The following is a 12,646-nucleotide window of genomic DNA, read 5'->3' as shown; positions in this document are numbered from 1 at the left end:
TTAGAATGTTTGCAATCCAAGAGTTCCGTATTATGATGCGACAATTACCCTCAGAGATTTCCCCCATAGACTGTATTAATAACACTGAAACTATAGATTGTTTGCGTAGATTTAGGAACCAGGAAAATAATTCACTCCTCAACAGGTTAATTTTATTGAGTGCTCAAGTTGTCATAAGTTATTGACAAAAACAGCTGCATTGTCGCACTTATCCTTAACAGAAGAGCAGTGCAGCAATGCGTAGTCTTAGAATATATTTTTTATGACGATGGATAAGCCAAAGATAAGCACTTTTTAAAACGTTCAAAGTACTACTATGATGATCCATTATTAAAAGTAGAAATGAATGAAACAGCTGTCACGCTCAAGATCAAATAAGAATACGCCACGTCACGAAAAGCGACGAGTGGACGCAATTACATGAGCGCGTCAGCTTGCTTGACCACAGTTGAAATTTTGGAGCTGACAGACCCCGCTATCAAGTAAGTGGTCTGCCCAGTTGTTGGAAATTGTGACCTGTAATGCTTGACGTGTATTGTATTAGCTCTGTTTCGAAGTCATGCGTTGCAATGTAACACCCGGAAGAACCTCCTGTTAGAACTGCTGATGCTAACATGTAACACTATGTAGCATGAACATGGAGCTACCATGCTGTCAATGTGAGTTGACTGGAGGTATCTTTTCTAATAATAGTAGGCACTGTATTGTCGTAGGCCTACGTTGACCTATTCAAATTGAGTAAGTTAACAGAACGTTTGCTTTAGGTACAACTGACGTTAACTTTCAAACGTAGCAGCTAGCTGTTATTTTGTACGTGGCAAAGATAAGTTGGCCAGGTTACCTTCCAGAGTCCAGTCTTACATCATTCAAGTTGCATGATGATCACAACGGCCTTTGTCTTCTGTTTCGCCTCTTTCTAATGATTGTTTTTTAACGATGTACTGAGTGGTGAGATTCTATTCTTCACACCCTTCTCTCAAACTCTCAATCTGTAGCAAACCTTCCTAAGCATTGTTGTAGCTCAAAATATCTTGACGTGCAACATATCAATTTGCAGTTGGAGTTAATATGTTTTTTGTTAAAGACTTTTGGAACACTGTCAACACCGTCTAGCTTTGTGGTTCAAGCAGAGACTATAGTGTACTAACCATAGGTACTAACCCACATAATTGTAATGGATTGTGTAGTTTACCTGTACTGGAGACTCTTATGTAAACTTAGGAGACTAGTGAGTACTAACCCTGTACTGAGACTAGTGTACTAACCTGGACACGAGACTAGTATGTAAACCTGTATAGGAGACCAGTGTGTACCAACCCTGGGCCATACAGGATACTAACCCTGCTGTGTGCACCTGTTTCCTTTAGCCCTCAGGTATTGCTCTTCTGTTGACGAGGCTAAATGATGTCGGCTCCAGAGACGCACTCTGTGTTCGATGCCACCCAGGACCTGGTTCTGATGGGGGGCCTGAGGGAGATCACTGATCCCCACGCCCAGGGCCTGGGCCAGCACACAGAGACCAGTGCAGGCCGCAGAGGTACGCATGAGCTACACATCAGTACGGGCTTCGAGGTTGAGGGATCGGGGAGTCCGGGCTGCAGTTACTGAACTTGGTTGTAGTTAATGTAGGAAATGTGGAAATGATTATCATCAACAATTGTTTATTCCGGGGCTTTAAGCTCTTTTATAGAAATGCCCTGAGTTTTTATAATCACACAACAACAAACATCCATACAATATATGGATCAGTATGTCAGCATGTACAGATTCATTCTATCCTCGTCATTACTAACCTGTTACTAGGGTAACTACCCATATTGCAGCTCTTGCTCTCATAGTCTTAGCCTGACTTAATGATGGCTTTATACGTTAACTGCATTTTTATGCAGTTGTTTAACTTGTTGTTTTGTCTTACATTCTGTCTGTTTCTTTTGGTCTTTTACCTACTTTACCTTGTCTCCCTCCAATCTCTTCTTCTCCTCTCCTGTGCCCCAGAGTCTCCCCCTGGCTGCGAGGAGGTGAATGGCGCCGGTGCGAGGCAGGCGAGTCCTGAGGGCGAGCAGAGCGGACTCACGGCTGTCAGAGAGGCCCGAGACGGCTCGCTGCCGGAGGTGTCGGACAGAATGCTCTGCTCCACCTGCCAGTCGCCCTTCGACAGCCGGGAGGAGCAGGTACGCGCACACAGACACGCGCACACAGACACGTGCAGTTATCAGTACCATATCATTACATTATCGCAATAAGTAATCATAATCATTATCGTCAGCATGGCATGTCACACATAGCCTACCTGTTCCACCACTGAGTTCTTATCATAGCCTAGTTGAGGTTATAGGCTTTCTCCACCACCTGCTCACTGTCTCTCTCCTCTGTATGCTTGCTTACATCTCCTCGTTCGAACTTAACAAACTTAATCATGTTTCTGACATGTGCTAGCCTACTTGCTGCATATTGTATTTTTGAAGCTGCTACATTGGTGTTATTTTTGCACAATTGTCACTACCGGCACCCGCCGCAATTTCGTGTAGGCAACTCGAATAACTTTTGATTCGCTCACAGAATCCTGGCTCTGTGCCAAAATGGCAGGGGTGGGGCCTGACGTGTACTAGTAGTGTAGTGAGCTGTTATTGGATCAGTCCAGTGTCAATATGGAAATGTAACCAATGGGCCGTTGATTGTCCTTCCTTTGGGCCGATCGTTGGCCAAAATAATTAAATTATATATCCTATGCGTTGGCCCACCGGGAAAATGCCTGGTATGCCAGAAGGCCAGTCAGCCCCTGCCCGCCCACACAGGTAACACTCAGTCTTGGGGTGGACAGAGAGAGGGGATGGGCACACAAAGCAACTACAGTGTGTCTAATGTTGTGTACTTCACACTAGAGGAGGATGAATGTAAAGAATGTAAATGTAGAGTATGGAAATGTATGGAAATCAGGTTGGGTATACAAGGAATTTGATCTGCATTTATCCCATCTGTGAATTAGTGAACACACAGAGCACACACTAACCCGGAGCAGTGAGCTGCCTTACTACAGCGGTGCTCGGGGAGCAGTGAGGGGTTGGGTGCAGTGTTGCATGGGTTTGGTCACAAGCGGCCCACGCTCGCCCGATATTTTTATGCTGTATTTAATATGCCATATAAGAAGCTTTAATCACAATTAATCTAGATTAATTCATTTCAAAATATGAGAAATTAGTTATTTTTTTTAATTGTTTGACAGCCCTAATAAAAACGTAAAATATTTAACTGCAGCAATTTACTAATGTAGCCTATGTGACGATTCTTCTCGTCACCATTTATTGTAATCATTAACCATGACCTTGGCTTCCCTTATGAGTCCCCACTGGCAGACAGCCTAATAAATTGTTTGCAGGCAAATCTGTGGCCTAACATAGTGAAATGCCATCAGTCAAATTAGTACTCATCCTTACAGTGGACACCGCAATTTGGAAAAACAATATAATTTTGCTGCTATGAGTGTCTTGTAGCTATCCGTTTCGTACAGATTACTCAGGTATGCTCATGCGTATATTTCACAGGTATGCGCATGCATATATCGTAAAAGATTTCAAGACAAAACCATTGAACATATTTTAATCTGTATTTATAAAAAAAGATTAGATTGATGTGTTAAAAATGATGATCGATAGTCTAATAATGGCATTATTAAGTGAAGAGTACCTGATGACTTGTTCAGGACTTGAAAAAGATTGGGACTTGGACTTTGGCTTTGAGGTGACTTGGACTTGGACTCGACTTGCCCTTCTCTGTCTTTACTTGGGACTTGACTTGGACTTGACTGCTAAGACTTGGGACTTACTTGTGACTTGCCAAACAGTGACTTGGTCCCACCTCTGCTGTGTACCATAACATTTATGGCCTGCTCACTAGCTTAGAAATCTAGATGCACCCTAGCGGCAGCAACGTGGGTCTGGCTCGTCAGTCTACCTGCTCACGGCTGTAGACTAACATTTTAACATGGGCAGGTGGCAAAGTATCAGCATTATTTTACTGAGCGACTTGTCATTATGTCTTGTACCTAGTCTAAAAAAGCTGTTCCAGGTCAGTATATAAAGCCCAAATGACCCGAATATCATTAAAAAAAATTTTTTATGACTCTTAACCGCGGATGACCGCTGAACCGCGCAACATGGCTAGGTGCCTTGCTCAAGGGCACTTCAGTCGTTCCTACTGTTCGGGGATCGAACCTGCAACCCTCCAGTTCCAAGCCCGAAGCCCTAACCAGTAGCCCACGGCTGCCCCCCAGTAGCCCACGGCTGCCCCCCAGTAGGCCACGACTTCCTGAGCATTAAGGGGTGGGCACGTTGGCACCGGCATGGCAACGGCAGCACATCCCTAGTGGGAATGTCGTTTGCCAATGCACGCTGGCAACCCAAATCACTAGGCTACACAGAAGTTGGTTAATCTCGTCACCACGGATTTTCTTGAGCGGCACCGAAAAAATCCCAGACACAAAGCGTAATCTACATGGAGTTGGACGCTGGGGTTGGACGCTGGGGTTGGACGCTGGAGTGCAGGATTTTGTTGAGAGTAGCGGGATCGAAGTGATCAAATGGTGTGCGCCTCACTCATGTTGACGCTGGTGGGCACACCGCACCACGTTAGGTTAAAGTTGTGAGTTATGGGTCTCCAAAAGCCATGAGCGTGTGTACACACACACACACACACACACACAAAGTGCGGCGCTGACCCCACCTGTATTCTGCGTTGTGTGTCCAGACAGAGCACTACAAACTGGACTGGCACAGGTTCAACCTGAGGCTGAGGCTGGCCGGCAGGCCCCCCGTCACAGCGGAGGAGTTTGAGAGAAAAACGGGGACAGGTGAGATATATATATATATATATATACTCACGCACACATTTACACACACACACATTCACGCACGACACACACACGCCCGCGCACACACACACACATACACACACACACACACACACACACATTCAGATGCACACACGCGCACTTATTTATGCGCGCGCACACACATTAACACACACACACACACATTCAGATGCACACACATGCACATACTGTCTTCACACACACACACACACATTCAGATGCACACACACACAGACATTCACACACACACACCCACACGGGCACACACATGCACATACTGTATTCACACACACACACACACATTCAGATGCACACGGTGGTAATTTGGTAAAATGGTCATTTTTTTTATTTTTTTTTATTTTAATTGTGTTTTTTTAAGTCTAAACTTGGAGTCATTGGTACATGTCATCGGGGGGGGGGGGGGGGGGGGGTGCCTCGGGCATCGGCCTAGCCATGCAAATAAATCACTGTTTAACACCATTTACGAGACAATTTATAACAAAAATAATTCAGTGGAAATGCATAGATTACAGTTGCTTCCAGTAGCAGCAACTGGAATCCATGCATTGCCACGGAATTATGTTTTGAATCTGATCCCTTATCATACCTGTTCTCCGAACTTCTTGAAGGTACTGTCTGTGTAAATGGTCTTGTAAATAAACTACCAGTGCTTTTTCAAAGTTCTCAATGCCTCGTTTTAAATGTCAAGGCCCTCGGAAGTCTACCAATGAAGTATGGAGCTACTTTGAGCCTCGTAAATGGTGTAAAACAGTGATTTATTTGCATGACTAGGCCGATTCCCAAGGCACCCCCATCGAAAAACTGTTGGTAGCATTGGCTAACTAGCGCCAGATTTCTGAGTGCAGGGGACAAGCCGAGATGAGCTATGAGACATACGTTCACAATCGGTATCATGTTTCAACACACTTTAGGTCAATATCACACCGGAATTCTCCTTTAACCTACATCATCAAACCACAGGCCAATCACGTGTCCTAATTGGTCTTCTCCCTCTAGGTGACATGTCCAGCATCTCTGGCTCAGATTCGGACTCTGACTCGGACTCTGACAGCGATCAGGGTTTACGTGGAGACAGGGTGACCCCTGCGGGGTCGTGCAGCCCGGTGGAGACGGAGGCACCCGTGGGTCGTGCATCCAGTAAGGTTGTGTTCCAGAACGCCCAGGGCCAGTTCCTAAGTGTGCAGCGCTGTATTCTACAGGGCAAGAGGGTACGTCAGACACCAAGCTATTGGTCAACCCAGTGTCATCCCAGCCCAGCCCAACACAACCCCAACACAACCTCAACCAAGCCCAACACGACCCCAACACGACCTCAACCAAGCCCAACACAACCTCAACCCAACTTAATCCAGCCTCATCCCAGCCCAACACAACCTCAACCCAACACAACCCCAACACAACCTCAACCCAGCCCAACACAACCTCAACCCAGCCCAGCCCAACACAACCTCAACCCAGCCCAGCCCAACACAACCTCAACCCAGCCCAGCCCAACACAACCTCAACCCAGCCCAGCCCAACACAACCTCAACCCAGCCCAACACAACCTCAACCCAGCCCAACACAACCTCAACCCAGCCCAACACAACCTCAACCCAGCCCAACACAACCTCAACCCAGCCCAACACAACCTCAACCCAGCCCAACACAACCTCAACCCAGCCCAACACAACCTCAACCCAGCCCAACACAACCTCAACCCAGCCCAACACAACCTCAACCCAGCCCAACACAACCCCAACACACCCTCAATCCAGCCCAATACAACCTCAACACAGCCCAACACAACCTCAACCTAGTCCAACACAACCCAAACCAACCCAGCCCAACACAACCCAAACCAACCCAGCCCAACACAACCTCAAACCAGCCTCACACAACCTCAACCCAACTTAACCCAGCCTCAACCCAGCCCAACACAACCTCAACCCAACTTAACCCAAACCAGCCCAATTTAACCCAACCTCATCCCAGCCCAAAACAACCCCAACACAACCCAACACGACCTCAACACAAACCAGCCCAATTTAACACGACCTCAACCCAGCCCAACATGACCTCAACCCAGCCCAACACGACCTCAACCCAGCCCAACACGACCTCAACCCAGCCCAACACGACCTCAACCCAGCCCAACACGACCTCAACCCAGCCCAACACGACCTCAACCCAGCCCAACCCAAACTAACCCAATTTAACCCAACCTCAACACAACCCTAATACAACCTCAACCCAGCCCAACACAGGCCCAACACAACCTCAACCCAGCCCAACACAACCTGAACCCAACTTAACCCAAACCAGCCCAATTTAACCCAACCTCAACCCAGCCCAACAGAACCTCAACCCAACTTCACCCAACTTAACCCAACTTCACCCAGCCCAACCCAACTTAACCCAACTTCACCCAGCCCAACCCAACTTAACCCAACTTAACCAAACCCAGCTCACTCAAGATGGTGCCAGCCCTTCTGTTTCTCAACGTACTACTCTATACATAATGTGTGTGTGTGTGTGTGTGTGTCTCCAGACTGTGGAAGGTGAGGATGTGGATCTGATGACGTCTTTGCTGGCCTTGAGCAGTAAGAGTGTGTGGGTCATCCTCATGACTGGAGGAGGACACTTTGCCGGGGCAGTGTTCCGGGGGTGAGTGAACAATTCCTGGGCAAGTGGGGGGAATTCCTGGGTTGAGTGGACAGTTCTGGGGTAGTGTTCTGGGGTGACTGGACAGTTTTGGGGTAGTGTTCTGGGGTGACTGGACAGTTTTGGGGTAGTGTTCTGGGGTGACGGGACAGTTCTGGGGTAGTGTTCTGGGGTGACGGGACAGTTCTGGGGTAGTGTTCTGGGGTGACGGGACAGTTCTGGGGTAGTGTTCCGGGGGTGAGGGGACAGTTCTGGGGCAGTGTTCCGGGCAGAGTTTCCGCTAGAAACAAATGGTGCCGGCAGAGGTTTCGTTTTCCGGACATTTTGATGATATGCCGGTATTATCGCTTCTTAATTAGTCAAACTGGAGACCAGCTATGTAGCTTAAAGAATGACATAATCAGGCTGTATAGAATGCAACATGTTCATTAGCCTAACTTAAACATGCCTACCAAGATCTAGCCAGTATCTATGTTTTCATGGATAGCAAGAGTCCGCTTTGTTCTCTCCAGGGGTTCCAATGTTTAACTTGCACAGATGTGCACACACAAGAATGAGCGCTCACACCACTACCCCCTAAGGCTTTGACTCTTTATTTGATAACAATAAATTATTCTGGGAAATGTTTAGTTTCTTTTTCTTTCGGTCCGTGGTTCAATGATACCGTTTAATTGTGCTGGAAATTATCCGCAGACCAGCAATCTCCTCAGGGCCTAACCCTGCAGATCATAGACAGAGAAAGCATAGGCCGAATGTATGCTTTGGGTACAGAACACCGTTGCGTGTCCAGTGTACACAGAGAATGACCGTGTCTTGCACGGCCACACCCCTTACAACTCCACTTCCAAAGTCACTGATTCTGACAGATTCGCCCGACACTTCTGCTTTTTATCTGGTGGTGGTGGAGTTGACCGGTCATCTGAGGCTTCAGACGTTACCAATTTATCATCATCTGGCCTCTGAAAAAAGGCTAGTCCGCCTGGGCCTGGCCATGTTTGAACCGACTCACTCATTTGTTCGTTGTTTAACATGGACGTTTTCCTATTTGAAATGCAGCATAGGCTATGGGTGTTGTTTAATAACTTTCAAACGGTAGAGCCTGTTCATTTAAAAACATAGCCAGATGACATATTGCTTTAATATAGGCATACATTTCTTATTCTCAGATTCAGATTGTGTTAGGGGCACAGGATTATTAGCCAGTTTCAATCGGACAATTTGACCGGAGATATTTAATTTTTCATTTCATTTCATTTCATTTTTTTTCCGGCCAATGTCCGGAAATTACCGGACAACGGAAACCCTGGTTCCGGGGTTAAGTGGACAGTTCCGGACCAATGTTCCGGGGGTGAGTGGACAGTTCTGGGGCAGTGATTGTGGAGTGACTGCTATACTACTAAACAGCTTCTCTCATTAAAGCTGCAGTTGGCAAGTCTGACGGATTGAGGGGACTTAGCCAAAATTTTGAATGTTTACAACTCTCATGCCCCTCCCCCACTACCACCGTCTTATCGAGTTTGTGCTCGTCAGTGCACACCAGACTGCACCAGATTGTGATTGACAGTCAGATCTCACACAGCCCTGCTCTGATTGGACCAGAAGAACTGGGAGCTGTGGATTTTTGCAAAACAAATAACGTTTTTTCTAAAACTGGCTGATTTATGTTCTGTCGGAACATAGTGTCGGTTTCAGTGAAATATGATCAAAGAAATCTTGCCAACTGCAGCTTTAACTGGTTAGGAAGATTTATCATTTTGAACCCACACCTTTAGTCACTACAACCTTTAGTGGTTGCTTGACCCTTTTGAGGTGGGACAACTCTAATCTAGCCTTGGTCAGGTCAAGTTAATTTTGCAGACGAGTGCTTAGTTGCTCCTTGTTGTCTTTTTCTAACCCTGTGTTGTATTACAGGAAAGAGCTCCTGCAGCACAAGACGTTCCACCGCTACACGGTCAGAGCCAAACGCGGGTACCGCTCAGGGCCTTCGAGACTCGCAGAACCGGAGCCACGCCCCTAAATCAGCAGGCTCCACTCTCAGGAGGTATAACGAAGCCGCCCTGGTGAAGGTACGAGTCTCCGAGGCTTTTCCCCCGATCAAGGTCAACACAGTTGTACAGTTTAAGGACTAGTATGTAGGAAATAATGGAAAATAAATTGTAACCATTCCAAAAATGATCACCATATGTTGTCAGAGAGTAAAGAAACACGATGAATTGAAGTAATGGCTTATTTGACAACATTATTATAACCCGTAAAACCCTGTAAAACACATGAAAAAATTTTGTTTATGTTTTGAACGATTAATTCTAGAATAGCGTATTAATAATGGGCTGGCGTGTCCTCCTATTTGTGTTGCCAAATTAGCTAAGGCCAACTGTCAACTTGCTGTCAGTTGTAGTCATGAACGCCTACGAGAGGCAGGCAAATTTCCAAAATTAACACAAGAAACAAATTAAGCAGGAGCTTCCTGAGATGGGGACGTCTTCGTCAAACGAAGAATATCAAGTCTGACGCAGAGCTGGCCATATTTCTCCACGACAGGTAGCCTAGGCTAAACTTCATCTGCATCGTTAACTTCAGCTAAATATGTTATGTTGGTTAGAGAGGTATTTTTTGTTTTCACTGTTTCTGTAATGTGTAGCTGGGTCTACTACACATGGGGCTTTGGCCTACAGAACGTTCGGTAACAATCCTACAAATCGCTCCTTTAAGAACAAAATGATTCATACCCCTGGCAAATATTGATATGACGGACCAATATGTTTGTTCTGACTGAAAATGACATCGCCACATGCCAAAAGGTTGTAAAATAATGTGGTAGAAACATGCAATCAAAAAAATAAATATACATTTTTAAAAAATAATTTTTTTATCTTTTTTTAGCATTTGTATGAAAAATGGCTAGTCCAAAATTATTCATACCCTTTTTAATTAATCAATGGAAACATGGACATGGTGTCATTGGAATTTAATGCTTCTTTTTTTATGCCAATCTCAGGCCATGTCCCTGGGTCAAAAAGAAATCCAGCGAAAGCTAAATTCCTTGTCCAGGTTAAGCTGAGTTGTGCATGTTTGGAGAAGAGTGATCCATGATCAGCATCCGAGATGACCAAGTGATCCATTTTGATCTGGAGTCAAAATTTCAACCACCAAAACACCATCCACAATGTGGAGAACAGCTATAGAAATGTATTAGTTTTGGGTGTTTTTTTAAACAATGGAACCTGGTGAACTTCTCAAAGTAAACGGTAACACTAAAACAAGGGGCTACATTGAGATTTTTGGTGGAAAAGATCAGGCAGTCTGCTGAGAGACCTGCCCCAATGGGCATCACTAACCACACAATGATCCAAAACATACAGCCAAACAAGGCAAGAAATAGTTAACTGAGAACAATATCAACATTTTAGAGTGGCCTAGCCAGAGTCCAGACCTCAATCAAAAGAGTCAGTCAAAAAAGTTAGCACAAGTCCAAAGTGATGGCAAATAATCGTTCCTGCCTCAAAACCCAGATTGCTGCTAAAACGGTGCAGTCTAAAATCATTGTGGAGACATGGAGAGGCTTGGTAGGTACTATAAGAACCATTTTGAGAGCTTTGATGGTAAATAAAGATGTTTCCATTGATTTTAAAAAGGGTATGAATAATTTTGGACGTAATTTTTCATAAAAATGTTAAAAAAAGATAAACAATTGTTTTTTTAATTCCATGTTTCTACCACATTGTCTTACAACCTTTTGGCATGTGGCAGTGTCATTTTCAGTCAGAACAAACATATTGGTCAAGAGAAAATCAACATTACTGTACATCAATATTTTTCAGGGGTATGAATAATGTTGTTCTTAACTGTAATTTGAGTCGTAAATCCAGCCATAGCTATAAAAACATACAGTGGAGCGCAATGGTTTGTCAGGACCAGCGTACATACAACCAGGCCTGTGTTGGCCGCAGTCAGTATACACTGCAGGGTGCACCCTATGATAGCTCTAGTCGTGTTTTTTATATTATATACTTTTATTACTTTTTCTGTTGTTAGTGCATGTCGTGTGTGATGTCGTCTGTATGCTACTGAGACCTTGAATTTCCACTTGGGGATCAATAAAGCATCCATCCATCCATCATCCGTATATATCGTGCATGGGTTTTATAATATATTTCATATATCACATCCGTGTGTGTATCCCTCCCTGTGTGTGTGTGTGAGTAGGACATCCAGGAGCTGCTGGAGAGCTGGGCGTCTCTGCTGCAGGAGGCGGGGGCCATCTTCCTGCGGGCGCCCAGCTACAACAAGAGCATGTTCTTCGGGGGCCGGACCCCGCCGCTGGACAAGAGGGACCCCCGTGTCCGCACGCTGCCCTTCGCCACGCGCCGCGCCACCTTCAGGGAGGTGCAGCGCGTCCACGACCTACTGGCCACACTCCACGTCTACGGTGTGTGTGACTGTGTGTGTGTGTGAGACTGAGTAAGAGAGAGTGTGGGGGGTGGGGGTGGACATGTGGGGTGCTTACTTATGTCCTGAAACAGTTAACTGATGAATGCTAAAAAATCATTATGATATTGAACTTGATATTGAATGTAATTTTATTCCAACTTGGCTATAGTAACATGCAATATGGGATGCATAATGCAAATATGAAGTGTCGGTAATGTAGTCATATAAGTAATATATAAAAATATATAATATAAGGTTTGTTTAAATGATGATAATTGTTTACAAATTATGCTTTGGGCCTCTAGAAAATATAGAGAGCCCCAGTTATCTAAGATGTGTTATCATGTTCGCATCAAGAGAGTGTCACGGAGTGAGCTGTGTACTGTTCTCTGTCTGTACTGGGATGTGTGTGTAACAGTACTGTGTGACCCACAGGTGGCGACGCTGAGCTCTCCAACATCTTCACTCCCTCTAAGAAGGCGTGGAAGAGGAAGGCCAGAGCGGCAGCTGCCATGACTACGGGCACAGAGACCACGGGTGAGACACACGCTCTCCCCTCTCCACAGCCCCTGCCCATCTGTGTGGTCAACCATAGAAACCTGTACTGCAACACTTGTGTCTGTGTCTGTGTCGTTCTGTTTTGTTTGTGTGTGTATGCTAGAGGGCTGCATTGGGATTGGGTCC

At 45.5% G+C, this 12,646-nt stretch overlaps 1 protein-coding gene across 1 annotated transcript in view; it reads left to right on the top strand.

The window, feature by feature from the left end:
* Positions 1-161: 161 nt before the first annotated feature.
* Positions 162-12,646, top strand: part of ankzf1 (ankyrin repeat and zinc finger peptidyl tRNA hydrolase 1) — a 21,502-nt gene continuing 9,017 nt past the window's right edge. Inside the window, 10 exon segments of the mRNA XM_042075751.1 lie at positions 162-482; positions 1,368-1,537; positions 1,996-2,171; positions 4,744-4,846; positions 5,885-6,096; positions 7,419-7,534; positions 9,443-9,497; positions 9,499-9,597; positions 11,738-11,960; positions 12,398-12,499. Of these exon segments, the coding sequence (XP_041931685.1) occupies positions 1,402-1,537; positions 1,996-2,171; positions 4,744-4,846; positions 5,885-6,096; positions 7,419-7,534; positions 9,443-9,497; positions 9,499-9,597; positions 11,738-11,960; positions 12,398-12,499 (1,222 nt within the window). The 5' untranslated portion in view covers positions 162-482; positions 1,368-1,401.

Source organism: Alosa sapidissima, chromosome 2, assembly GCF_018492685.1.
Source record: "Alosa sapidissima isolate fAloSap1 chromosome 2, fAloSap1.pri, whole genome shotgun sequence".
In the NCBI taxonomy this organism is placed as follows: Eukaryota; Metazoa; Chordata; class Actinopteri; order Clupeiformes; family Clupeidae; genus Alosa; species Alosa sapidissima.
Note: the sequence above shows the minus strand (reverse complement) of the source record. Positions and strands in the feature narration are given on the sequence as shown.